A 27,417-nucleotide genomic window follows, 5' to 3' on the forward strand; every position below is an offset into this window, starting at 1 on the left:
CAGCTGACGCTTAAACCGAATAGCCAAAGCCTAAAGCGGACCCTTGCCTTAACACATTCTGAAATAAAATATTGGTTTAAGCGACAGGCGGGCCCTTATAGCCTTTTCCCTGTCATGGACGAGAGCAGCAGAGTGATAACAACCAGCCCAAACCGGCAAGACCGGCTGCCCTGCAACCACACACCTCACCTTTAAAGCCTACCTGGCCAGGTGAGAACCAACGACGTCACGCGTCCCGTCCTCAGGACAGGTCGAGCGTCACCTTGACTAGGGTTGTATCATGGAATGAGGAAAAGGAGATCACACCATCTGGACAGAATACTTTTAGATATTCACTCTCATCGATAACAACTATCAGTAATGTGAAAAGTAGACATAATAAATTGACCGCGAATTTGAGAGAAACAGTTGTAAGTCAGGTCCAGTTTCAGAATGTACCGCCAGTGCGCGAGTCTGGTGGAACGACACCGGTCAGAGCTGAGTTTCGCATTGCTGTTGTCAGGCTATGCGCTCTACCTGATTCTTGGCGCATGGGTCTTCTCCGCCGTGGAGCTTCCATATGAGCAACGGCTGCGCGAACAACTGGAGACCGCCCGGCAAAAGTTTCTCTGGGACAACGCGTGCGTGTCTGACGAACGGCTCGAGGAGCTTCTGACCCGCGCGCTGCATGCCAATAACTACGGCGTGTCGGTGCTCGGTAACGCTAGCGAAAACAACTGGGACTTCATCTCCTCTCTGTTCTTTACCAGCACAGTTCTAACCACCACAGGTAGGTTTAGGTGGGTTGGTCAGTGTCATTTTAACCTTTGCTAAAATGTAGTTATTTAAAGTTTGTTTCATCTTCTCAAGATGGGTATCACAAAGCAGGATCACTACTAGATAACTGTGAAAACATTAAGATGAATTGAATAAGCCTGCAGCTTATGGGTTGTTTGAAGTGTCAGGTCAATGTACCCCGTTCAATGTACCCCTTCCATGCATAAGTAGGGATGCTGAGGGTGCTGCAGCACCTCCTGAAAAATCAGAATAATATATATATATATTTTTTCTTCTTCACAAAAGTAGTGCACTGGGCCTTTACTAGTCCTGTATTAGTGGACTGATATGTCTGTAGCACAGGCAAAAACGTTTTAAACCCTTCCAAACTACTGTGCATGCCCATTTCAAGCCTTCCTATGAATAAAAAAATACACTCTAAATGTAATCATCAGCATCATGCACCTTATTTCTCTGAGGGGGAACTAATGGCAAAATTCAATATCTCTAATTCTGCAAAAACAAAATCTATATTTTCAGTGCTAGTGGATAAATCTGAAGTGGCCTGTACCTGAGCAGGGCTGTCAGCCTCCAGGATAGGTATTGCATTTAAAAAGGTGTGTGTGCATGTTGTTGCAGGCTATGGTCACACTGTACCACTGTCAGATGGAGGAAAGGCATTCTGTGTGTTCTACTCTCTCCTCGGAATCCCCGTCACGCTCCTCTTCCTCTCCGCCCTGGTACAAAGAATTATGGTCCTGGTGACACGCCGGCCTGTGGCGTACCTTCACCTGCGATGGGGCGTGTCCAAACCGAAGTTTGCCGCTGTCCATGCGGCATGTCTATCCGTTGTTGCAGCACTGCTCCTCTTCCTCCTACCAGCAGTAGTGTTCTGCAGGCTGGAGCCTCTATGGAGCTACCTGGAGTCCCTCTACTTCTGCTTCATCTCGCTTACTACAATTGGCCTAGGAGACTATGTACCTGGAGAGACTCACAATACCGTTCCCAACTCTCACCGCACGCTATATAAGCTGGCTATTACACGTAAGTTACTATAACACAACCATAACCTAACCATAGCAAAGCCGTGAACCTCAGCCCTCACTGCTATTTACCTTGTCAAAGATACTAATGAAAGAGCAAGATAGATCGCCTGCCCTACTGCCATGCAACAATAGATTCCATAGATAAGAAATATAATCTGTTCAATGCAGTTTGATGTCACCTTAAGTGTAAACAGTGTATAAAAACAGTGCACACTGTTTCATGATTGATTCTCAATTTCGGAGGTTCTATACTTCAGGTCCCAACAATGGATGTTTAGTAGATGTAAATTGGCAATCTAGCACCTAAATGCAGAATCCTTGGTGTAATACATGAAGGTGGTGAAGGTCACGTGATTCTGGCTTTGGCGCATGTGCTGGCTTTGGCGAATGTGCAGTTTTTTTGCGAGGGGATGGGTAGCTGCACTACCACTGTTATAACCAGCCCTACTATTCATGATGCAACACTGACCATAACCCCAAAGTACAGTGCACTACAGTCTTTAGCCATGTCCTATAAGTTATTTTTTTGAAATGGAAACACCACTCAGTGGTGGAAAAAGTACCCAATTGTCATACTTGAGTAAAAGTAAAGATACCTTAATAGAAAATGACTCAAGTAAAAGTGAAAGTCACCCAGTAAATTACTACTTGAGTAAAAGTATTTGGTTTTAAATATAAGTATTAAAAGTCAATATAATTGCTAAAATATACTTAAGAATCAAAAGTAAAAGTATAAATTATTTCACATTCCTTATATTAATTTACAGATAGCCAGGGGCACATCCCCACACTCAGACATAATTTACAAACCAAGCATTTGTGTTTAGTAGGGATGACCAGGGATGTTCTCTTGATAAGTGTGTGAATTGGACCATTTTCCTGTCCTGCTAAGCATTCGAAATGTAAAGAGTACTTTTGGGTGTCAGGGAAAATGTGTGGAGTAAAATGTACATTCTTTTCGTTAGGAATGTAGTGAAGTAAAAGTAGTCAAAAATATAAATAGTAAAGTAAATTACAGATACCCAAAAAAACGACATAAAGTAGTATGTTAAAGTATTTTTACTTTACACCACTGGCTCCACTGTAGTAGCTCCGATGCAATAATTGATTTAACAACATTTTGACAGCAAGCTCTCTTCATCAGGGTATCATGAGTTATAATAACCATAAACTAACCATAATAACTAGGGCGGTCAAACGATAAACATTTTTATCAAGTTATTTCCAGGATTTACTGTGATTAATCCTGATTAATCACAAATTATGAATTTGCTTAAATTAAGCAGAAATTAAGATTTTTCATAATTAAAAAAAATATATTGATGACTTGATTTGGTCTAAGGTAATGGTTAGCAAAATTAGATAAATTGAAAAAAACAGACTTTCTTTAACCTCAAAGTGAACTTGTTTTTAGAATGCATTGTTGTTTTTAGCTGTATAGATTGGGTATTTGGGATGTTGTCAGTGTATTTTGAAGGGTTTCAGACAAGGCGATTAATCACGATAAAAAATTATTGGGCACTAAAATTACAAAAAGTTAACCCGAGTTAACGTATTAACTCTGACAGCCCTAATAATAACACAATCATAACCCCGACCACATGCTATAGTCTAGCCATCACTTGTAAGTTACTATAACCATAACAGAACCACCAATCAATTACTATATCAGGTTCATGTGTGATTAATCTTATTCTCCCCCGTTTCTCGTCACTCTCCCTCTGTGTTAGTGTACCTGTTGCTGGGCTTGGTGTGTCTGTTGGTGGTGGTGGAAACGTGTTGTGAGCTGCCACAGTTGAAGAGCTTCAGGAGGAGATTCTACAGAGAAAATAATGCTCCAGAGTCAGAGACCAGAGACCAGGAGGAGTTTAGCAGCACAGAACATGATCAAATGACTGATCACCTAACTGATCAGCTGACCTTCTCCTCAGTGTCCGCCCAGGCTGCCTCCCTCCGCCAGGACAACACACCCTGGCAATAGCATAAAATAGATACTTCACTGTGTATTGATGTTAATGGAAATGTGTCTTCTGCCTTATGCCCCTCCCTCCCTCACACACACACACACACACACACACACACACACACACACACACACACACACACACACACACACACACACACACACACACACACACACACACACACACACACACACACACACACACACACACACACACACACACGTTGAGATGCAGCCGCAGTGCAGCACCCCTGAAAGGAGAGCCATTGTGGGGGGTTAAAATGTCTTGCTCAAGGGATGGTATATAGGATCAGAAACCAGCAGCCTTCCATCTGCCAGTTCAGTTCCATTCCCATGTTTGTGTCGCCTGGTCCGGGGTTTGAACCAGCAACCTCCCAGCTGTTGGGCACGTTATTTTTGCATCGCCTAGTGCTTTGGTTGGGCGGAGTTTGCACATTTTAAAGTAGACCATTCCATTGGTCCTAAAGTGAAATCTCCACCAACTAGACAATGCAAAACGAGCTCATCCATAATATGTGTGTGTGGGGGGGGGGTATTGTATGCCACTGTCTTGTATGTGGAGGGTGAGCAGGTTGGTTTTGGGTGCTCTACACTTCCTCATTCAAACAAATTAGCTATACAGTTTGAATGAGAGATGTGTGGCTAACCAGTGTGTTGTGGGATTGGCGATTACTCTAGACCAGTATCTCCCAATAAATTCAGGGAGCTGGCATTTCATGGGAGATAGTCTCCCACAGCTAAATAATGCAATTCAGTAAAGGTATAGCTTGAGTGGGGGTGGCGTTGATGGTACTGCCAGGGAGGGAGAAACATCAGTCAGACAGACAGGCCCGGAGTTTTGCATCAGGCACCTCTGTGTCTGAAGTTCACAGCTACTCCTCTGTAGGTAGGCTGGAACATCCACCACCGAATGTGTAGCACCCACCTGGGTAATGCTTCGGCAGATATAAGAGCCTGAGAGACTACCACACCTCAGCAGTAATCAGTAACAGTGTCCTACAAGTCAAGCCTCTGTCATCTCCTCACACCACAGTCCACATCCTTCCAGAAACAGGAGCAGGTGGAATAAAAAGCTGGTGCCTTGTTGATCAGGTGTTGATGCATTATTCAAATTAGATTAGCCAGCTAAGTCAAGTAAACAGACTTGCCATCGTCAGTCCTGCAATTCCACAGGTCACCACCAGATATTTTTGCTTAACCCTCAACTGGTTATCAAAACCCCCCAAAAGTATTAAAATATATATATATATATTATATATATATATATATATATATATATATATATAAACACTTCACAATTGCAAGAAATATGTACAATATTTACAGAGCTCTATGCCAAGGCTTCCTCACAGGTGAAAAGTGATTGCACGTTTTGAAACCATGCAGCCTCCCGGGTGAGAGTTGGGGTGTGAGCCGGGTGCCCTGTTCAAAGCGGCTGGCGAAGTCTGCACAAAACAAAGTGTCGTATGTAAAGCATGTGGAGAAGGGGGAGACCAAGGTTGGTTGTCACCGTGCTTATAGAGAGCAATGGTAATGGTGTTTTTTTGTAGGCACTAACTCCGCCAAGGCTCGTTGGCCAAGCCTATGGGGAAATTAATTCGGCCTCAGAAATTGTAGCCCAAATAAATGCTTCACAGTGTTCAAGTAACACACATCTCAACATCAACTGTTCAACGGAGACTGTGTGAATCAGGCCTTCATGGTCGAATTGCTGCAAAGAAACCACTACTGAAGGACACCAATGATAAGAAGAGACTTGCTTGGGCCAAGAAATACAAGCAATGGACATTAGACCGGTGGAAATGTGTGTCCTTTGGTATGGAGACCAAATTGGAGATTTTTGGTTCCAACCGCCCTGTCTTTGTGAGTGCGGTGTGGGTGAATGGAGGATCTCTGCTTGTATATTTCCCACCGTAAAGCATGGAGGAGGAGGTGTTTAGGTGTGGGGGTGCTTTGCTGGTGACACTGTGATTTATTTAGAATTCAAGGCACACTTAACCAGCATGGCTACCACAGCATTCTGCAGCAATACTCAATCCATCTGGTTTGCGCTTAGTGGGAATATCATCTGTTTTTCAACAGGACAGTGACCCAACACACCTCCAGGCTGTGTAAGGGCTATTTGACCAAGAAGGAGAGTGATGGAGTGCTGCATCAGATGATTGGCCTCCACAATCCCCCGACCTCAACCAAATTGAGATGGTTTGGGATGAGTCAGACCACAGAGTGAAGGAAAAGCAGCCAACAAGTGCTCAGCATATGTGGGAACTCCTTCAAGACTGCTAGAAAAGCATTCCAGGTGAAGCTGATTGAGAGAATGCCAATGGTGTGCAAAGCTGTCAAGGCAAAGGGTGGCTATTTGAAGAATCTGAAATATATTTAGATTTGTTTAACCCTTTTTTGGTTACTACATGATTCCATATGTGTTATTTCGTAGTTTTGATGTCTTCACTATTATTCTACAATGTAGAAAATAGTAAAAATAAATAACAACCCTTGAACGAGTAGGTGTTCTAAAACTTTTGACCGGTAGCGTGTATATATATATATATATATATACACACACATACATACACACACACACACACACACACATTGTCACGGCCGTCGCTGGAGGAAGAACTGGACCAAAGCGCAGCGTGGTGAGCGTACATTACTTTTATTTTGGAATGACGCCAACAAAACAATAAACTTCACGGTCGGTTTTGTATTGTTTAAGGGCTATAGTGCCACAAACAAAGACAACTACCCACAACGAAAGGAGGGAAAAAGGGCTACCTAAGTATGGTTCACAATCAGAGACAACGATAGACAGCTGTCCCTGATTGAGAACCATACCCGGCCAAAACATAGAAACACAAAATCATAGAAAACAAAACAGAATGCCCACCCCAAATCACACCCTGACCAAACCAAATAAAGACATAAAAAGGCTCTCTAAGGTCAGGGTGTGACACACACACACACACATTTGATATGTTTAGGGTGTTCAATCAAAACGCTTCTTTTGACAAATGGGTAAATACTGTATGTTAGTTGTGTAGATAAGAAAAGCCATGGTCCAAACCTCAAGTCTCTGTCATAACCCGTTCAAAAGTTATTGGAGAATGGCCAAAATTAGGGTGACTAAATCAATGAAGAAAAAAGTGTTCAAAAATCTGGAAAATACCATTGCATCAATTAGGCTGGATGTTGTGGAAGAATTAAAAAGCTAACGGACAGTGACAGGCTCACCATTAAACTCGTCATCTTTCTTCTCGAATCTGGAGGACATAAAACATTATAGAGGAAAGATAGATATAGATTTTTAGACATGACATGTAGTATTTTCATATTTTAGTATCCGCTTTTCAAAATGTGATGTTTTTTAAAGATTTCTCACAAAAACAAGCTTACCACTGTGAAATGACAACTGAGCACTGAGCGTACCGCAAGCGTTCTATTTTCAATGCCTTTTACATTTAACCTTTTACATTTAATTCAGTTTGTGTTATGTTAATTTAGCTTTTTGCAACCGCGGAAACAACTTTGCAGACGAACACCACAACATGTAAAATCCTCAAAAATCGCTCTGTCAACAGGTCTCGGTGCTTGTTATTGGATGTATGAATCGTGACACATGAATCGCAGCAAATTGGTTCCTTTTCAGCAGTGGTGTAAAGTACTCTAGTAAAAATACTTGAATACTAATCAAGTCGTTTTGGGGGGTATCTGTACATTACTATTTATATTTTTGACAGCTTTCGCCTCACTACTTTTCTAAAGAAAACAATATACTTTTTACGGCATACGTTTTCCCTGACACCCAAAAGTACTCTTTACATTTTGAATGCTTTGTAAATGATGTCTGAGTGTTGGAGTGTGCCCTGGTTTGTTTAATATAAGGAATTTGAAATGTTGTATACTTTTACTTTTGATACTTAAGTATATTTTAGCAATTACATGTACTTTTTATACTTAAGTATATTTAAAAACAAATACTTTTAGACTTTTACTCAAGTAGTATTTTACTGAGTGACTTTCACTTGAGTCATTTTCTCTTAAGATATCTTTACTTTTACTCAAGTATGACAATTGGGTACTTTTTACACCACTGCGTTTCAGTCTTGTCTTTGGTCACGTTCGCATTGGTCAAACAAACAAAAAACTGGTTTGGTTGACAATACAGCCTCCCACAATGCAGATGATGGCTGCAGGATGAAGTTGTTGAAAAGCAACTACAGAATTTGGGCTGAATCACAAATCACCCCTTCCCCTCAGCCTTCCATTTGAGCTTTCACGTGTGCCTTTGCCATCTGCACAAGTGTCCCAAAGCTGAGGGAGTAAAAATGATCTAGACAGCAAGGCTGCAGGTTTCAGAGTTTAGTGTTATCACAACAAGCACTGCATATGTTTGGAGTTTGCACAATTTAATCCAAAAGAATGGAGGAGTGCTTTGTTTATTAAAGCCCATCGTCACTCTCTGTTAAGTCATCCTTGGAGTTTCGTCACAACACTTTGGGATTCACGGCTGCAGTCATGACCTTTGATCACATGATTTTTGTAACGTTCATGCAGTCGACATGTAGGCGTAAGTAAAAAATTAAAAAAGTGCCCCAGAATGCTACACACTTTGAAAGACGGTGACCAACGATGGTAAAGGACTTGACAAAAGTGATCCGCTCGAATGCGTCCATGACCTTCAGAAAGGGATACTGTTTAGTGTAAACAAAACCTATCACCGCCCCCAAACCAGCCATGCATATGCACGTTGATTTCGTCTATCCACACCAGTACCCAATCATTTCCTTTTGAGTTTGGGTGTAGTAGAGTTTGCAATGTAAAACTGTCTCAAATAGAATCAAGGTCTTTGGAAAGTGTTAACAGCGCCGCATGCTGGAAATATCACGACACCACTGCTACAGGCCTATAAATACCAGTCTCAATATTGAATTAGTACTTATTGGTTTGAAATAATTGAGTTGAAATCCCAAATTCTTCTTGTTTTCATTAATCCTTTATCACATTTGCTTGAAATAATAATATTAGAAGCCATTGATTAAAAAAAATGTTTTTGACTTTTATTTTGAAGTTGCATTTGAATACCGGAAAGAAAGGAACGGACATTTAAGCAGCGTTCCATGAATGTAAATAGCAGGATTGGATCTAAGAAAGTAGGTAAACAACTCTACGCATGCCCTGTGTGCTTTGCACTCTAATAGCATAGTTCGAACTACTTTTAACTTCATAGGCTACCTTGAAAAACTGTTTTGAATACGGTCTATCTGTAGGTGTTTTTTTCATGTATTTTTTTACTCAATTCAATACACTTCATTCTGAACTGAACAAAAATATAAAGGCAACATGCAACAATTTCAAAGATTTTACTGAGTTACAGTTCATATAAGGAAATAAGTCAATTTAAATTAATTTGTTACGCCCTAATCTATGGATTTAACATGACTGGGAATACAGATATGCATCTGTTGGTCAAAGATACCTTAAAAAAAGGTAAGGGCGTGGATCAGAAAACCAGTCAGTCTGTGGTGTGACCACCATTTGCCTCATGCAGGGCCACACATATCTTTAGCATATAGTTAGTTGATCAGGCTGTTGATTGTGGCCTGTGGAATGTTGCCCCACTCCTCTTCAATGGCTGTGTGAAGTTGATGGATATTGCGGGGAACTGGAATGCGCAGTCGTACACGTCGATCCAGACAATCCCAAACATGCTCAATGGGTGGCATGTCTGAGTATACAGGCCATGGAAGAACTGGGACATTTTCAGCTTCCAGGACTGGTGTACAGATCCTTGCGACATGGGGCAATGTATTAATCATGCTGAAACATGAGGTGATGGCGGTGGATGAATGGCACGACAATGTGCCTCAGGATCTGGTCATGGTATCTCAGTGCATTCAAATTGCCATAGATAAAATGCAATTGTGTTAATTGTACGTAGCTTATGCCTGCCCATACCATAACATAACGTTGACATCATCAAACTGTTTGCCAACAACGCCATACACGTGGTCTGCGGTTGGACGTACTGCGAAATTCTCTAAAATGACGTAGGAAGAAATAGTCTTCACACAGTTCGCAACGAGCCAGGCGGCCCAAACTGCTGCATATACCCTGACTCTGTTGCAAGAGAAGTGACACAATGAAATTCATGTTAGCAGGCAATATTAACTAAATATGCAGGTTTAAAAATATATACTTGTGTATTGATTTTAAGAAAGGCATTGATGTTTATAGTTAGGTACACGTTGGAGCAAAGACAGTCCTTTTTCGCAAATGCGCACCGCATCGATTATATGCAACGCAGGACACGCTAGATAAACTAGTAATATCATCAACCATGTGTAGTTAACTAGTGATTATGATTGATTGATTGATTGTTTTTTATCAGATAAGTTTAATGCTAGCTAGCAACTTACCTTGGCTTCTTACTGCATTCGCGTAACAGGCAGGCTCCTCGTGGAGTGCAATGTAAAGCAGGTGGTTAGAGCATTGGACTAGTTAACTGTAAGGTTGCAAGATTGAATCCCCGAGCTGACAAGGTAAAAATCTGTCGTTCTGCCCCTGAACAAGGCAGTTAACCCACCGTTCCTAGGCCGCCATTGAAAATAAGAATGTGTTCTTAACTGACTTGCCTAGTTAAATAAAGATGTAACATTTTTAATTTTTTTAATTTTTTAAATCGGCCAAATTGGTGTCCAAAAATACCGATTTCCGATTGGTATGAAAACTTGAAATCGGCCCTAATTAAATCGGCCATTCCGATTAATCGGTCGACCTTTATTCTGGATACACACGGTAAACTGAGCGTGACAAACCCAGCAGCGTTGCAGTTCTTGACACAAACCGGTAAGCCCGGCACCTACTGTACTACCATATCCCGCTCAAAGGCTTAAAAATCCTTCTTTAACCTGTCTCCTCCCCTTCATCTACACTGATTAAAGTGAATTTAACAAGTGACATCAATAAGGGATCATAGCTTTCACATGGATTTGCCTGGTCAGTCCATGTCATGGAAAGAGTTCTTAATGTTTTATATTACTGTTCGCCATTCCCCGCCCCCATCTCTGAATTCAGACTGACCTGGAATTTGAATTAAATGGAATTTACAGGGAGAGGGAATTGAATTTGTGGAATTAACCCCAACCCTGCTATATTTTAACTTTTATTTAAAGCTTTTTCATAAAACTGTCCCATTTTCATGTCAGATGCTCCAGCACAATCCTCAGACCATTGTTTGAAATTTTTATGTAGTTCTAATTTCTGGAATAGGCTTCAAATCCAGGATAAAATATTACTGTGTTATATGATTGGCAAAACACAGGGCCCTAACCTGAGGTAGATAAACCCAATGGATAATATTGTTGCATTCCCATGACCTAGCGATCAATTATTACACCACAGAAAATTGCATGCAAACCTTCTGGTTGACTGTTTTTGTTGAAATCAGATGGAGCTTCCACCCCACGAAGGATCGGTACTCTCTGTGGTTGACATGCACACAGGTGGAGAGCCTTTGCGCATTATCCTTAGTGGTTACCCAGAGGTTAAGGGCGAGGGTGTGCTATCCAAACGACGCTACGTGAGAGAGCATCTGGACTACCTACGGAGAGTGTTGATGTTCGAACCAAGAGGACACTATGACATGTACGGAGCCCTGGTCGTGGAGAGTGAGATACCTGAAGCCGACTTGGGGGTTCTTTTCATGCACAACGAAGGTTACAGTACCATGTGTGGCCACGCAGTCATCGCTCTTGGGAGGTTCGCTGTAGACTACAAACTTGTTCAAGAGCCAAGGTCGCCAGAGACGCAGGTGAATATACACTGTCCATGTGGCCTGGTTAAGGCATTTGTGGAGTACTCCAATGGTAAAACCGGAGGTGTGAGGTTCCACAGTGTTCCAGCGTTTGCATTTGCAACAGGTAAGTTACATTCTTTGCTATCAAGCATTTCAATACATAGTAATATTGCATATAGAGTTGCAATGAGGAAATATGGATCTGTGTTCTGTAGAATACAAGGTATCACCATCTCAAATTACTTTACACTGCTGGCTGCCTTTGGCTATCAACGCTAAATCTCTTTTTGTCAGATGTAATTGTTGCTGTGCCTGGGCATGATGAAGTCACTGTTGATATAAGCTACGGAGGAGCATTCTACGCATTTGTAAGTGCAGAGCGATTTGGCCTGGACATCAACAAGTCCAAGACCAGGGATCTGGTGGATGCAGCTACTGCAGTGACCAACTCTGTCAAATCTCAGGTAAAGATTTGTTCTAGCCCAACTGTAAATTTGCAGTTTAATGGCCACTCAATGTTCACCTCAATGTCCTAAATCCTTCAACCTAGGAGATTAATAACCCTGTGAATGTGTGGTTCCCCTAGGTAAAACTGCACCACCCAACCAGTGAGGACCTAGCCTTCCTCTATGGCACCATCCTCACGGATGGAAAAGATGCCTATTCCCAAGAGCCCACTGCTAACATGTGTGTGTTTGCAGATGCCCAGGTACAACTAACTTTAAATCCTGCCACGGTACAGTAGCCTTCAACAGAAGCCACTGTACATGATACCTATGCTACCGGTCATATCACCATATGATTTGAAGTAAGGTTTAAAAGAAAAGTAAAAGGCAAGCATAGATAAACATTGGAGAGAGAAGTAGGCAGTGATTTGTAAATAAGTCCTTTGATATTCAAATTAGAAGAGTTCAAGTTAACTGCAACTATAGCAAGACTTCTTTCATTAATGTGGTCTGATTTTGTTTCCTTTTTGGTTCTCTGACACGTCACATGGGCTAGGTGGACAGAAGCCCTACAGGTTCAGGGGTCACTGCCCGTGTGGCTCTCCAGTACCATAAAGGCCTCATCCAACTCAACCAGACTAGGACCTTCCAGAGCGGGGCCACAGGATCTCTGTTCACTGGCAAAGCTGTTCAGGTACTAGGGCTGTCTCCAATATCTTTTCATGCCTCTCAAAGCCTTTTTGGAAGTTTTCAATTAAGCTTTGTTTCATTAACACAATGATATCTCAAAATGTATGATTTGTCTTGTTATATTGATATTAATTTCAGGATAGCAGAAGGTCTGTATGCACTATGCAGACTTGATAGTGCAGCAGGTGCAGAGGAGCAAATAAGAGCATACTGTACATGGGGGGAGAAATACTGATAACTGCGTCTTTGCAAAACACAGCATTTTGATCGAAGGCCACTGACTTGTTGCTGCTTTCTGCAGTTGACATTGCTGAACAATTGGTGCAAAGATATTTGACACACACAAAAGCTTAGCCCAAAACTAGTACAATAATCGTATGGTAAACTCAGTTTTATGCATATTCTATTTAAAGCATAAACAAAGTTCTATAATTGTCTACCTGGAATGCACCCAATTACTTCTCTCTCCATTTTGCACAGGACACCACATGTGGAGACTTCAAGGCTGTGGTGGTTGAGGTGGCTGGCAGAGCACACTACACTGGCGTGGCCAGCTTTGTGCAGGAAAGTGACGACAAGCTAAAACTTGGTTTCCTGCTGAAATAGGAGCAGCTACCAGTGTCCACAACAACTTTTGAGTGCATCTCCATCCAAGCAAAGGACCATATCAGATTACAAATAAATTGTAAAAAAAACTTTTAAAAAACATCTCTCATTGAAGGCCTATGTGGCATCAGTAATGATCATAAATATTGTATGTACTGTATGCACTGAGTCTGAATTGAGCCTCCACAGTTTTGTGAAATGGCAGACAAGACTGTTGGAATTCCCTCAAACATCTGCATGGTTAAGGTCAACTTCCATGAGCAGGTGTCCAATATAACAAAGTTTGTTCCTGTCCTGTAGTGGTCATAAAGTCAGTATTTTTAAGGAAACAATGTCTCAGATTTATTGGATATTTGAGGATTGGGTTTTGATTTCAGTCATGCCAGTCATCGCCTGGTACACAGCGATGGGAGAGCTGTGACACACTGGTCTGGACAGGAGTCAGTTTGTTGGTGCAATATACACAAAACATTTTGAACTTTGATTCTCTCAAACATTTTTCCCCCCTAGGGGTTGAGACCTCCCGCTGTTTGTATTTGAAAATCCAACAGTTGTATTGGATGAAAAAACACATCCCCCTTCATTACCAATGCATTGTGCCTACAACATCGGGAAGACCATGTGTTTGATACCATTCCACTCCAGCCATTTCCACGAGCCCGTCCTCCCCAATTAAGGTGCACCAACCTACGGTATGCACACTTTAAAGCGTCTGATAAATGGAATATATTATTATAAACCACACCCCCATGACATTATCACATTTCCTATGAGGAGGAAAACTGGTGAAATCAGTCAGTTCAGCCTCCCTTTAAGGTGATGTGCAAATCAATGTTAGTGTCGCGCTACAAAGCCAAGGTGGATATTGGGTAACATATTGGGTAATATCACATATTGGCCTCAAGATGGTGCTATAGAAACATTTTCTGCTAAAGTAGTCAAGTGACTATGAAGGAGGCTGATGTTTGTCATTTTAAAAAAAATGTATCCATTCATAGACACATTTAGCTGTGATTGGGAATGTTATTTTCACCTTGATTTGAAATAAAAATACCACAACCTGCATCTTTTTCCCCATTTATTAACTTCAGCTCCATCATAAAATGGAAGGCCAGATTTAAATTATAGAAGCCCAATGGAGGTATCTCAAATTGTGAAAGAGAATTTGCCACACAGTTGAACTGTGGAGGAGGGCACTCCTGTGAAAGGAAATCATGGTTGAGTAGTATTGCATTGACTGAATATGGTTTTAAGTTAATTACAACATGAAATATGGGGGGGAACAACATTGTATTAGAGTCTGATATGAGCGTCCACAGTTTTGTGAAATGGCAGACAAGGCTGTTGGATAACAACAAAGTATTTTCCTGTCCTGTAATTATTCACTCAGATCCTTGGTTACGTTGGGCGTTAATGATCTAGAAAATCACCACATACAAAATTCCCCATTCCAGCAGGAAAAAAAAGTGAAAGTTTGTCCACTCTGTAAAATGTCCTCTTAATGTCAACTATAGTTGATCAACATACATCTTCCACTGGTTTTGGATTTCTCTTCCAAGTCCAAATGCCGTTCCAACACCCAGCCTTGAAAAATTGTTGTGTTTCCTGTACATTTCAGTCTGCCCAATGATTCTGCCATTAAACACAGCATGAATAGTGTCTGTTCAAGCATGAATGAGCATGCTCCAGCATGAATTTGGGGGTTGTTTAGTGAAGCTATAATGTCATTGGAATCAATTCCATCCAGACATAGAATATGTTTCCACAGGTTACATGGGCTATAAAGGTGTATATATCAGATGAGGTCTGAGCAAATAGTGACTTTCCACAGCAGTCGTGGGGCCTCATTTATAAACCGTGCGTATGTACAAAATATACCCCAAAATGGGTGCGTGCCAGTTTTCACGCATAAAAATGTAACTTGAACTGAGAATGTGCTCTCCTTGTCGCTAATTTTAGACCATGCGTACGTACATCTGCTAGTGGTTGAAATATTGTATTGCAACCAAGTATTTTCTGCAAATGGCGATATGACAAGCATATTCATAAAGAACTGGAAAACATATTAACAAGAATGCAGCCATTTGCCATTAGTGAGAAGAGCGAAAATCCCTTTTAATTTTAGAATCCAAAATAATTAGACATCGGAATCTTTTTCCTATTTATTTTCATAACCATTGTAGAATATATTCCTCACCTTTTCCGGCCGTGATGGGTTCATATTCCCGAAGGACATAGAATAAATTACCATGCGCATCTGCCATTTCATTGGACCTAGAAGCCTAGTAAACAGATATGCTATATGTTTTGCAATATTTTAGGGAGCGCGGTTTATAATACCGACATACAGATCTTTTACAATGAAATAGGCCTACTGTAATTGCCTAATTTTTTGGCAGCCCGCTCTACAATGTTTTACAATTCGAACTGGCAATCCATCATATTTGTGCTCCTCAGTTGGTAGAGCATGGCGTTTGCTACGCCATATCAGTGGGTTCGATCCCCAGAACCATTCATACATGAAATGTATGCACGCATTAAAGTAGGATTGGATAAAAGCGTCTGCTAAATGGCATATATTAATTTTAGTATATTTAGGTTGTGAGGTAAAGTCGATGCAAAACATTTTTGAATTAAAACGTTCTGCTGACGGCTCCACGACAATTTGCCATTGTTTTCTCTTACAGACACTGACAGTGCTTTTCCAGATACAGCATAAATTATTGCTAAAGATTAAAACATTCTGCCAACATAGTAAATAGACCTATAGAAATAATAGACAGTATGGGCAGGCTGACGTTTTTCTTGTGCGATAGGAGCGCGACATCATTGCCTATTTAATCTGAGTCTATACCAAGGCAGGAAATAGAAACCCAATAATCTATTGATAAAGTAAATATCGAACAACAATTCGTATTTTGCATGCCGTGGCCTAATGCCAATAGTTCCAAATTATACAGTAAATAACGGCCGTTATTGTCCCCATGTCACGACAGGTCTGATTTATAAATCTCAATATTTTTGTACGTGTGCAGACTTCTCAGAAATGGTGCACGCAGGAATTGTGTGAAATTTACGCAACGGTTATAAATGACGCCCCAGGTGACCTCCACACGATAGTGTTGTCAGTCCATCCTCCCATTTTGATACATTCTGAAATACAAATAACACGCGTTGTCAGAGGCCTCTTCCTGGTTTTAGTAAACTTCTTCCACCTCAAACTCTGTTTATTTGGTTATTCATTTCCAGACAAACGTCTATATCCATTTTATCCTTCTGTTCCATCTTGGGGGAAGAACAGTAGACCACCTTGCAACATTCACTATCCTGGGTCATATTCATCAATTGCTCCTATTGTCACATAGTAGCAAAGTTTTCAATGGAAGTGATGCCTCCTACAGACCTCAAAAGGTTAACAGCCTGACATGTCTCAAAATGTTTCAGAACTTTATACTGTGATGAGTGGAACCTGGTTTTACGTTTCTCTGAGTCTGTTGGGTCAAGAATGTGCACTCCCAACGTTTGCCACCGGATGACAGTATAGGCCAAAAGGAGAGGTGAAGCAGCCTGTGGATGGCTGGGTTGTCTTGAGTTGATAGGCTTGTGAAATGGACAGTGGGTGGATCAAAGGATGGAGGGCTGGGCAGGGGGCCGGACCTCTCAGAAGTTGAGCTTGGTGACTGGCCGCTCCCTGCCAGTATCTGGCTGGCTGTTGATGCGCTTGCGGTTGCGTTTCATCTTGGACAGGTCCTTGTCGAAGACCTCGCCGGAGCGCAGTGCCGACACCAGGTCGTCAAACTCTCCGCCGTCGTCCTCGCCGCTGGCCTTCGCTTTCCGTGCCTTCCGCTCCTTCTCTCTCTGCTCCTTCAGCTGAGAGAGAGAGAGAGACAGAAACTAGGGTAGATGGAAATATGGAGAGATCATGACAGGAAAGACATGGGGGAAGAAAAAGGGCTATTGCTATAAAGGTGTAACGACAACAGCTGATGTGATATTTTTCAAAAAGCGCCTAATTTCCTCCTGTCAACCTTGTGTTTTGCATATTGACTACGTTCCACGTCTCAGTCAAACTGGCATTAAACATTCCAATACGATCTTGAGCCATGGGAAGTGTTAGATTGTAGCTGGTTTAGCCATTGTCGAGTGTGTTCACAAGCAAATGGAGCCAAGAGCAAGGCTTGTACCAGTAGTGGCACCATATCCAGCCCAATATCCTGATGAAAAAGACTGATGTCCAAGTATTCTGTGCATGACGCACATTTCTTAATCTAATTGAGCATTTTATCTGATTTCTGTACTTGAATGAAAGGACATCAGGATTTTTGCCAGATGAACAGGTTGAAGGACTCAGAGGGAAAGCTGATTTTGGATGGGACCAATCTTTCCCATTAATCTGAAATGTATCCCTACAGATCTCTCCTAATGCATGTTATGCAATCTAATCAGCAAAAGGCATGGAATATGAAATTGGTTAGACTCAAGACCTCTTTTGAGGTACGAAAATGTAAAATCTGAAAATTGCCCTGGTGACATATCTGATGTAATCAAAATGTCATTATTGGTTGTGATAATGTGATGTTCACCCTTACAGCTGTAACTTAAATCCATAATGAAATGAGGTTGCGATCTTCAGCACTAAATGCGACATCAAAACAGCACACAGATATTGAAATAAGGGAGAATTGTCAGGGGAAATCTTAATGAAATTCAGGACTAGCAGGTATGTACACACCTGAGTTTCCATTTTTGCCCTGCGCTCCTCCTCATCCTTGCGCCGGCGCATATTCTCATTTTCCTGACGCGCCTCAGCAAACGACCCCAGAAACTGGTCGAAGATGCCAAAGAACTCATCCGGCTGCATCTTCCCGGCATCTTCACCAAAATGCTTCACCGCCCTCAGGAACTTTGGGATTGAGAAGAGATTAACTAAAACATTCACTGACCCTAGAACAGTTTTTTTTACTGCAGCCACCTCTGACCCGAGAAAAATATGTGTGCATACATCCATTTCTGGCTATATGTTGTGATTTTTAAGTACGGCTATTTCTGGTAGTGTGTATATAGTTATTTCTGATCCACACAGGCATTTGTTCTTGGCCAAACATTGGTTTACATTACCACTGAGAGCATTGTAGAAGAAAGGTGATTATATTGACCGGAGATGAAATGAGAGCATATTGACCATAGTAGTATATACTGTATCTATATCAGAGCATTTCCCAAGACGTGTTTAAATCATAGTGTGACCTGCGTTCCCAGAAGATGTTACTCCAGAATCAACAACAGTGCCATTACGGCAAACCGTTTATCAGCTTTATGGTGCAGCAGCAGGGCCAAAATACAGGCCAGTGCTAAGGCTTTGCAACCAACCAACGCAAGCACAGACACACACAGAACAACTACTAGACAGACATAATGTCATTTATTCAGAACAAGAACAACAACTGTAGCCACACAGAACCATCACCCATCACAAACAACTGCATTGAGGATAGCTTGCAAAAACCAAAAGGACAAAACAAGTCCTAACCATGTAACCATGAGTAAATTTTTGTGGGTTAGAAAATTGAGAACATTGCAGATTCTCCAGACGTATAACGACAGTAAATGAGTCTGTAGTAATGTCAGCTCCTTTACTTTGACCCACTACCCTTGATTCTATGTGTTTGGTGTCATATTATTAACACGTCATTAAAAGAAGGAAGGAAGCCTTCTAATGCTAGGGTTTGAAAACAACAAACACAACAAAGACAGTGGCGGTTAGGGTCCTGTTCTGCTGTAAAACAGTGATGTCCTGCTCCCTTGGTAGCGGAGCAGCAGCAAGGCTTTGAAGCCCTCATTAACTTACATTTCATGTGCTACTGATTACAGCTGGTGAACCTGGGCCTAGGGAAGAAATGAGAACTGGGTGCGTGTGTGTTTGTCGTAGTGTATGGGGTGAAGTGGGGGGCACCGTTAACTTTGCTCTTCCTACTATGCCTTTGATGCGAGTTCATCACTGCCATATGAGGCATGCAACGCCACAGGTGCCGGTGGGTGGTGTGATGGGGTTGGGGGAGAGGGGAATTTTGTGTCTGTTTGGGTCCGGTGTATATGGCTCACTACAACTAGAGATATTCTGTGGCCTGAGGATCTGCACAGCACCACCTAAACATATTTAACATCTGAGAGCAAACATTAACCCTCTATAGCAAAAAGTGCACAATTCTGCATGTTATATAAAAATGCAACAGTTTAATTGGAGCCAGAGCCAGCATTGTCAGGCGTGTTTCCTCTCCCAGTCTCCTGAGGCCCCCTAGGGACCAATAATAAAGCCAGGGGCGGCAGCACAGGAAGCTCCCAGCATGCTGTGTGCTGATGTTACTCTCACACCTCGCAGGGGGTGGCCAGGGGGTCACGGAGGCCTGTTTAAAAAGCTACTGTACCTTGTGAGGAAACTGAGGCAGCCCTAATCTGCTGCACACACGGCACGCATACAAACTCCCCTAACACAATCAGAGACTAAAGACTGTCACAGGCAGATACTCAGATAGGCATGGACAGGGAAGCACAGCTTTTTAGACTCCCACATGGCCCTATAAAAACACACACACACACACTCACCAGCTCTTTGGCCTCGGTGAGAGAATCCTCTACATCCGAGAAGCTGAAGCTGGCCACAGTGATGAACTGGCTCACCACTAACACAAACTTATCCCCCACCTCCTGGGGCCGCTTCTTCTGGAACTCCAACTCCTGACAGAGCGAAAGAAAAGGACAGAGAGAGACAGAGAGAAAAAATGAGTGACAGAGCTGAGGGGAAGAAATTTGTTCACCCATTGTTTGCTTACTTTACCTTTTAATAATTAGAAGTGATATCCCTAGAATTCCAGTCTACTTTTCCAATTGCTCTGTTCAATTTGCTCTCAAGCAAAACAATCTCTTGCTTTAGGTCTGACAATGATGTGGACTATGATACCTGGGAGAATATTCAGTGGTTCCCTTGGTGGCAGGATAGTCCACATCAGGGTCGCTACTGACTACAGCTATTATTACTTCAATTTCAATTCCAGTCAATTCAGAAAGTACACTGAAATTCCAATTAATTCTCATCAATGCTTTTCACTGAGGAAAATGTGGAATTGGAATTTGGTGTACTTTCTGAATTGACTGGAATGTAAATAGAATTGACCCCAACCTGATCCACATACCATTGGGAGTGACGTACTATGAATTGAGAAAACAATCATAGAGACCAAGAGAAAGAAAATAAGAGAAAAAAGGAAAAGGGTCATGAATGAGGAAAATGTGTGGATTGGTAGAAAAAGCGATGACAGCAAGGGAATTAGGATGAAGACCGGGCCAATTACTGTACTCACACTCTCAACGTTTTTCAAGCCACTGCGCAAGTTATTGATTTCCTTTTCCAGCTCAGTCATGCTACAGTGAGAGAGAGAGAGAGAGAGAGAGAAAGAAAGAGAGGTTAAATCCTCAAGAGAGCTCTTCAATTGCAAAGTTCAATTTCTTAACTTTCAAACTTGTTCTCACAAAATCACACTACCAACTCAGAGTTTTTCACATCCATGGTGTTAGACTAGTTAGAACTGTTTCAATCTAGAAATACAGTGTAGTGAAAAAGCATTTGACCCCTTTCAAATTTTCTCTATTTAGTCATATTTTTGATACTGAATTTTATCAGATCTTCCACCAAAACCTACAATTAGATAAAGGGCAGCGGAGTTTACAAATAACAAAAATGTATACATTATTTATTTATTTAACAAAGTTATGCAACACCCAATTCCCGTGTGGAAAAAGTAATTGCCCCATAACACTCAATAACTGGTTGTACCACCTTTAGCTGCAATGACTGCAACCAAATGCCTCCTGTAGTAGTTGATCAGTCTCTCACATCACTGTGGAGGAATTTTGGCACACTCTTGCATGCAGAACTGCTTTAACTCAGTGACATTTGTAGGTTTTCAAACAGGAACTGCTCGTTTCAAATCCTGCCACAAAATCTCAATTGGGATTACGTCTGGACGTTGACTAGGCCATTCCAAAACTTCAAATGTGTTGCTTTTTAGCTATTTGTGTGTTTTGGATCATTTGTCTTGCTGCGCTTCGGCTTTAGCTCACAGACAGATGGCCTGACATTCTCCTGTAGAATTCTCTGATACAGAGCAGATTTCATGGTTCCTTCTATTAAGGCAAGTCATCCAGGTTCTGGGGCAGCAAATCATTCTCAAACCATCACACTACCACTGCCATGCCTGAACATTGGTATGAGGTTCTTTCTGTGGAAGGCTGCGTTTGGTTTTGGCCAGACATAATAGGACCCATCCTATCCAAAACGTTGACTCAAGTTTGCCAAAAAGCACCTGGAAGCACCTGGATGATCATCAAGACTCAAGTTCTATGGCCAGATGATTGAAAAGTATAACTTTTTGGACGACATGGGTACCATTATGCCTGGCAAAAACCAAACACTGCATTCCACAGTAAGAACCTCATACCAATGGTCAAGCATAGTGGTGGTAGTGTGATGGTTTGGGGATACTTTGCTGCCTCGGGTCCTGGACGACTTGTGTGTGGTGTGGTCTTGCAGAACACTGCTCACGAGTTCTATGAGTGAATGAGGAAAAAAACACTTTTTGTATGTTTCTACTACACACAGTCACGTGGAATGACATCAGTGAGTGTGTGTGTGTGTGTTTGTTCAAAAGAGCCATTAATTCATATATCTACAATTGAAGCATTGTGGAGTGCAACTGATCCAATCACACACACACACACACACACACACACATCCGTTCCTCTGGGCTAAAAGACATAGCACATGTTTAGATGACGCAAGGCTGACTCATAGGCTCAGTAGTAAAAAAAGCCCATTCACTGACACACGCTGATGATACATTCAAACTTATCCACTACAATCGCCCCTCGCCTCATTAACTTACTACAATGAAAGCTGTGCTGGGGGTATAGCTTATACACACAACAGCTACAGTGCCTTCAGAAAGTATTCTAACCCCTTGACTTTTTCCTCATTTGGTGTGTTACAAGGTGGGATTAAAATTGATACAATTTTTCATTTTTTCTCAACTATCTACACAAAATACTCTAATGTCAAAGTAGAATAAATATATATATATATATTTTTTTTTACAAATGTTGGAATTTATATATATATGAAAAATAAAACACTAATATATTCAACACCCTGAGTCAATATGTTAGAATCCCCTTTGGCAGTGATTACAGCTGTGAATCTTTCTGGGTAAGCGTCTAAGTGCTTTGCACAACTTAATTGTACAATATCTGCACATTATATATTTTTTTTAATCCTTCAAGCTCTGTCAAGTTGGTTGTTGATTATTGCTAGACAATCATTTTCAGGTAGTTTTTACTTAAATTGGCTTGAAAATCTAACTAGGCCACTCAGGAACATTCAATGTCACATTGGTAAGCAACTCCAGTGTATATTTGGCCTTGTGTTCTAGGTTATTGTCCCGCTGAAAGGTTAATTTGTCTCCCAGTGTCTGTTGGAAAGCAGACTGAACCAGGTTCTCCTCTTGGATTTTGCCTGTGCTTAGCACTATTCCGTTAATGTTTATCAACAACAACAAAAAACAGATCTAGTCCTTGCCGATGACAAGCATACCCATAACATGATGCACCACTATGCTTGAAATATGAAGAGTGGTACTCAGTGATGTGTTGGATTTGCCCCAAACAAAACTCTTTGTATTCAGGACGCAAAGTTAATTTCTTTGCCACATTCAAAGTTTTACTTTAGCGCCTTATTGCAAACAGGATGCATGTTTTGGAATATTTGTTGTTGATCCATCCTCATTTTTTTCCTATCACAGCCATTAAACTCTAATTGTTTTAAAGTCTCTATTGGCCTCATGTTGAAATCCCTTAGCGGTTTCCTTCCTCTCCGGCAACTGAGTTAGGAAGGTCACCTGTATCTTTGTAATGACTGGGTGTATTGATACACCATCCAAAGTGTAACCACTAACTTCACCATGATCAAAGGGATATTAAACATCTGCTTATTTTCTTATCTACCAATAGGTGCCCTTCTTTGTGAAGCATTGGAAAACCTCCCTGGTCTTTGTGGTTGAATCTGTATTTGAAATTCACTGCTCGACTGAGGGACCTTACAGATAATTGTATATGTGGGGTACAGAGATGAGGTAGTCATTAATTATTTTTAGTGAAACACTATAATTGCACACAGAGGGAGTCCATCTATGTTATTATGTGACTTGTTATGCACATTTTTACTCATGAACTTATTTAGTCTAGCCATAACAAAGAGGTGGAATACATTTCAGCTTTTCATTTTTTATTAATTTGTACAAAAATCGAAAAACCTAATTCCCCTGACATTATGGGGTATTGTGTGTAGGCAATTTTAAATGCAGGCTGTAGCACAACAACATGTGGAAAAGGTCAAGGGGTGTGAATACTTTCTGAAGGCACTGTACATGATCAAATCGAACTGTGGTGAGGCGTTTTGGAGATGGTGGCCATTATAGCACAGAGTCTGCCTTAGCATTAGTACACATGCTATGTCAGGACTTTGAGAGCAAGTCAAATTGTGTTTCTGTTTTGCTGTCATTAGTGTTAATGTTTTGTAGTCATTAATATTGGTGTTGACGTACATTTTGGTATTGTTGTCATTCGCTAACCTTGTTATTTTTAGTAGTTTATTATTATTATTATTATTACTACCGTAGGCCGTACTTGACAGCCAAAAGCTGAATTACAGTACACAAAAACAAACAAGTAACTTAGACAAAAACAATTTTAAAATCATTAAGTCAGTCAGGACAGGAGCTGAAGGATGGTCATGGGAGTTGAGGCAGTTCAGTTGGTATTGAGAGCAGAGGAAGCGTTGATGTCTGAAGTCGATCAGAGACAGTCAGGTCGACAGCCGGTGCAACGCACCTCACCGTCCCCCCACGTCCTCCTGGCTCTGCGTTTGTAGATGGTTAGCTGGCTAGCCACTTCTTTCCACTAACACTTTGTAGCACCCACTTGAGTGATGCTACTCAGAGCCATGTATTTAGAAATAAATTAATGGATCTGATGCTACTTATGCAGACACAAAGGCGCTGGAAGATCACAACACCATTTTTATGGTCAGGGTAGCTTTGTAGCTCAGTTGGCAGAACAATAGCGCTTGTAATGCCAGGGAGGTGGGTTCGATTCCCAGGACCACCCATACATAAAATGTATGCAGGCATGACTTTAAGTCATTTTGGATTAAAGCTTCTGCTAAATGGTATTTACACAGAGTACAAAACATTAAGAAAACCTTCCTAATATTGAGTTGCACCTCTCCCTTTTGCCCTCAGAACAGCCTCAACTCGTCGACTCTACAAGGTGTCGAAAGCGTTCCACAGGAATGCTGGCCCATGTTGACTCCAATGCTTCCCACAGTGGTGTCAAGTTGGCTGGAGGGCTATTCTTGATACACACAAGAAATTGTTGAGCGTAAATTGCCCAGCAGCATTGCAGTTCTTGACACTCAAACCGGTGTGCCTGGCACGTACTACCATACTCTGTTCAAAAGGCATTTAAATCTTTTGTCTTACCACTGAATGACACACATACACAATCCATGTCTCAATTGTCTCAAGGCTTAAAAATCCCTCTTTAACCTGTCTCCTCCTCTTCATCTACACTGATTGTGGATTTAACAAGTGACGTCAATTTGGGATCCTAGCTTTCATCTGGATTCACCTGGTCAGTCTATGTCATGGAAAGAGCAGATGTTCATAATGTTTTGTACACTGTGTATATACAGTATTATATTAGCTTATCTTCACTAATCATCTCCACCTTTAAGGAAAATGCTAAGTAAACATTCTGAACAACTGTTCCCCTTAATCTCAGTTGGCAGCATTGAGAAGTTTGTGCTGTAGCAGTGTCTACAATGGCTTGTATGACCTACAGGGTGAATGTTAACTCAATGGGACTGATAGACCACTGAAAACCATTTCCTAAAGACATTTAATGAGAGTATACAACAAGGACCCATAGATCTAAACACTGGAGAGCTGTACATGTGGAGGGTGTCTTTGTGGTTCGACCTACTTGACTTTAGCGGCTTCCGGCACACTCTGCAGGTCCTCCTGGAACATTAGGACTTTGGGGTACTTCTTCTCCAGGATAGTGATCAGGTAGTGGAGGAGGGTGATGTTCCTGCATAGGCATAGACAATAGATACTTGCAGCACTAGTACCACAGCATGGGTCACATATGCACACACCCATATAATGACACCACTCCATACAACACATGCAAACAGGTTGCTTCATAGAGCGTATCACTACAGCGAACTCATCACACTCGTAATTTTAATTACAGTTCTTCATCTTACTTGTCTATGCTCGACTTTGTGTCTGCGATCTTGTTGAGCGAGGACACTTTGAAGCCATAGGCATTGCCCCTCTGGCCTTTGTTCATGTAGTTCCCAAAGGCCAGCACCACCTCCAGCAGCTGCTTCAGATTGCGGCTGTGCAGCACCTCTTTGGAGGCCTTGATCAGAGCTGAGGAGCGAAGAAACAAAAAAGACACCTGAACTGTAGGGTACTTCACAGTGGACCTCATTGTGAGTTGTTGAGTTTTATTATGTAAGGGTTTGCCAAGAAGCCCCACACAATCACACACACCTTCTACTTTGGGTTTGATCCCTGCAATCGTCTCTGCAAACTTCTTTTTGAAGTACAGCGACTGTAGCTTCTGTTGGTAGTGGTTTATCCTTCGAGCAAAAGAGAGAGATGGATTATTAAAAAGTGCAAAAAAAAGTAAGCGAAAGAAATTGATATGTCCTGAAAGGTTGGGAAAAAGTCAGACATAGGATACAAAATTGCCCAGGTCACATTGGAAACATGACAAGATCTTGTTAGCGAAGTCAGAAAAAAGAATGAAGAAGCCCTCATCCCTATTGATATGGTCGGACAATCATCTCGGCGTTGGCTGGCTAGACGTGAAACACTAAGATGGATTGTTGAAGGAAGGCAGAGCAAACATGGAGCGACCCATTTGGCTGAACTCATCACTAGGGCGTCGCTATCCACACTTCAGTGCCGGGGGGGGTCGCCTTGGCTACAGGGCTCTCAGAAACCAAAACATTAGTTGGACTCTGTTTGAAGGACAAAGCCAGTTCCTGGAAAGAAGCACCCCACGTCTCCAACCACAGGATGGGGAAAAACACTATTACACAATTCATTTTTATGGTGTCTAATAAAGAGGGAGTGTAGTTTCCATGGGCATGTGCTCCTTGTTTGTTTTATGATTCCCCCGACTGGGACATGAGGCTGTTGTGCATCTATGAAGAGTTTCCTGTTTGGGTTGATAACATATTGATGAAGAAAGAGTGTCGTTCTTGTGGTTATATCCAACACAGTTAACAGTAAGCCTGGGAATTGCCGGGGACTTCACAATATTATCACGATACTTAGGTGCCGATACGATATGTATTGCAATTAAGATTCTCACAATTCTCTTTGTATTTCAATTAAATACTGCGGTTTAATTGCGATTTGGTGTTCCAAACATAATGCTCACTATATGTATGCTGCAGAGAGAGAAGAGAGAGCATGAGAAAACAAGTTTTGAACAGTCAGGGAAATACACTATACAGTATATACAAAAGTATATGGACACCCCATCAAATTAGTGGATTCGGCTATTTCAGCCACATCCGTTGCTGATGGTGTATAAAATTGAGCACACCGCCATGCAATCTCCATAGACAAACATTGACAGTAGAATGGCCTTACTGAAGAGCTCAGTGACTTTCAACGTGGCACCGTCATAGGATGCCACCTTTCCAACAAGTCGTTTGTCAAATTCCTGCCCTGCTAGACCTGCCCCGGTCAACTGTAAGTGCTGTTATTGTGAAGTGGAAACATCTAGGAACAACAACAGCTCAGCCACAAATTGGTAGGCCACACAAGCTCACAGAACGAGAAGACAGAATGCGGAAGCGTGTAAAAATCATCTGTCCTCAGCTGCAACACTCACTACAGAGTTCCAAACTGCCTCTGGAAGCAACATCAGCACAAGAACGGTTAAATTGGGAGCTTCATG

At 41.6% G+C, this 27,417-nt stretch overlaps 3 protein-coding genes across 3 annotated transcripts in view; 2 read left to right on the top strand and 1 right to left on the bottom strand.

Moving 5' to 3' along the window:
- Positions 1 to 432: 432 nt before the first annotated feature.
- On the top strand, positions 433 to 3,783 carry LOC120023965 (potassium channel subfamily K member 1-like). Its single transcript, XM_038968065.1, has 3 exons — positions 433 to 769; positions 1,396 to 1,800; positions 3,533 to 3,783. Exons 1-3 carry the CDS (start codon positions 433 to 435, stop codon positions 3,781 to 3,783), a joined length of 993 nt encoding a protein of 330 aa, XP_038823993.1.
- Positions 3,784 to 8,880: 5,097 nt separating this feature from the next.
- On the top strand, positions 8,881 to 14,384 carry LOC120024397 (trans-L-3-hydroxyproline dehydratase). Its single transcript, XM_038968639.1, has 6 exons — positions 8,881 to 8,939; positions 11,237 to 11,708; positions 11,879 to 12,048; positions 12,171 to 12,293; positions 12,587 to 12,724; positions 13,201 to 14,384. The coding sequence occupies exons 1-6, from the start codon at positions 8,907 to 8,909 to the stop codon at positions 13,324 to 13,326; spliced, it is 1,062 nt and encodes a 353-aa protein (XP_038824567.1). The 5' UTR covers positions 8,881 to 8,906; the 3' UTR covers positions 13,327 to 14,384.
- Positions 14,385 to 14,393: 9 nt separating this feature from the next.
- The window catches only part of LOC120024396 (disheveled-associated activator of morphogenesis 1-like), a 68,334-nt gene continuing 55,310 nt past the window's right edge, over positions 14,394 to 27,417 (bottom strand). Inside the window, exons 19-25 of the mRNA XM_038968637.1 lie at positions 25,995 to 26,083; positions 25,703 to 25,871; positions 25,417 to 25,524; positions 20,685 to 20,745; positions 19,930 to 20,061; positions 18,059 to 18,229; positions 14,394 to 17,196 (exon numbers count right to left, since the gene is read on the bottom strand). Of these exons, the coding sequence (XP_038824565.1) occupies positions 16,987 to 17,196; positions 18,059 to 18,229; positions 19,930 to 20,061; positions 20,685 to 20,745; positions 25,417 to 25,524; positions 25,703 to 25,871; positions 25,995 to 26,083 (940 nt within the window). The 3' untranslated portion in view covers positions 14,394 to 16,986. The remainder of the gene's footprint in view (positions 17,197 to 18,058; positions 18,230 to 19,929; positions 20,062 to 20,684; positions 20,746 to 25,416; positions 25,525 to 25,702; positions 25,872 to 25,994; positions 26,084 to 27,417) is intronic.

Source organism: Salvelinus namaycush, chromosome 29 (assembly GCF_016432855.1).
Source record: "Salvelinus namaycush isolate Seneca chromosome 29, SaNama_1.0, whole genome shotgun sequence".
Classification (NCBI taxonomy): domain Eukaryota; kingdom Metazoa; phylum Chordata; class Actinopteri; order Salmoniformes; family Salmonidae; genus Salvelinus; species Salvelinus namaycush.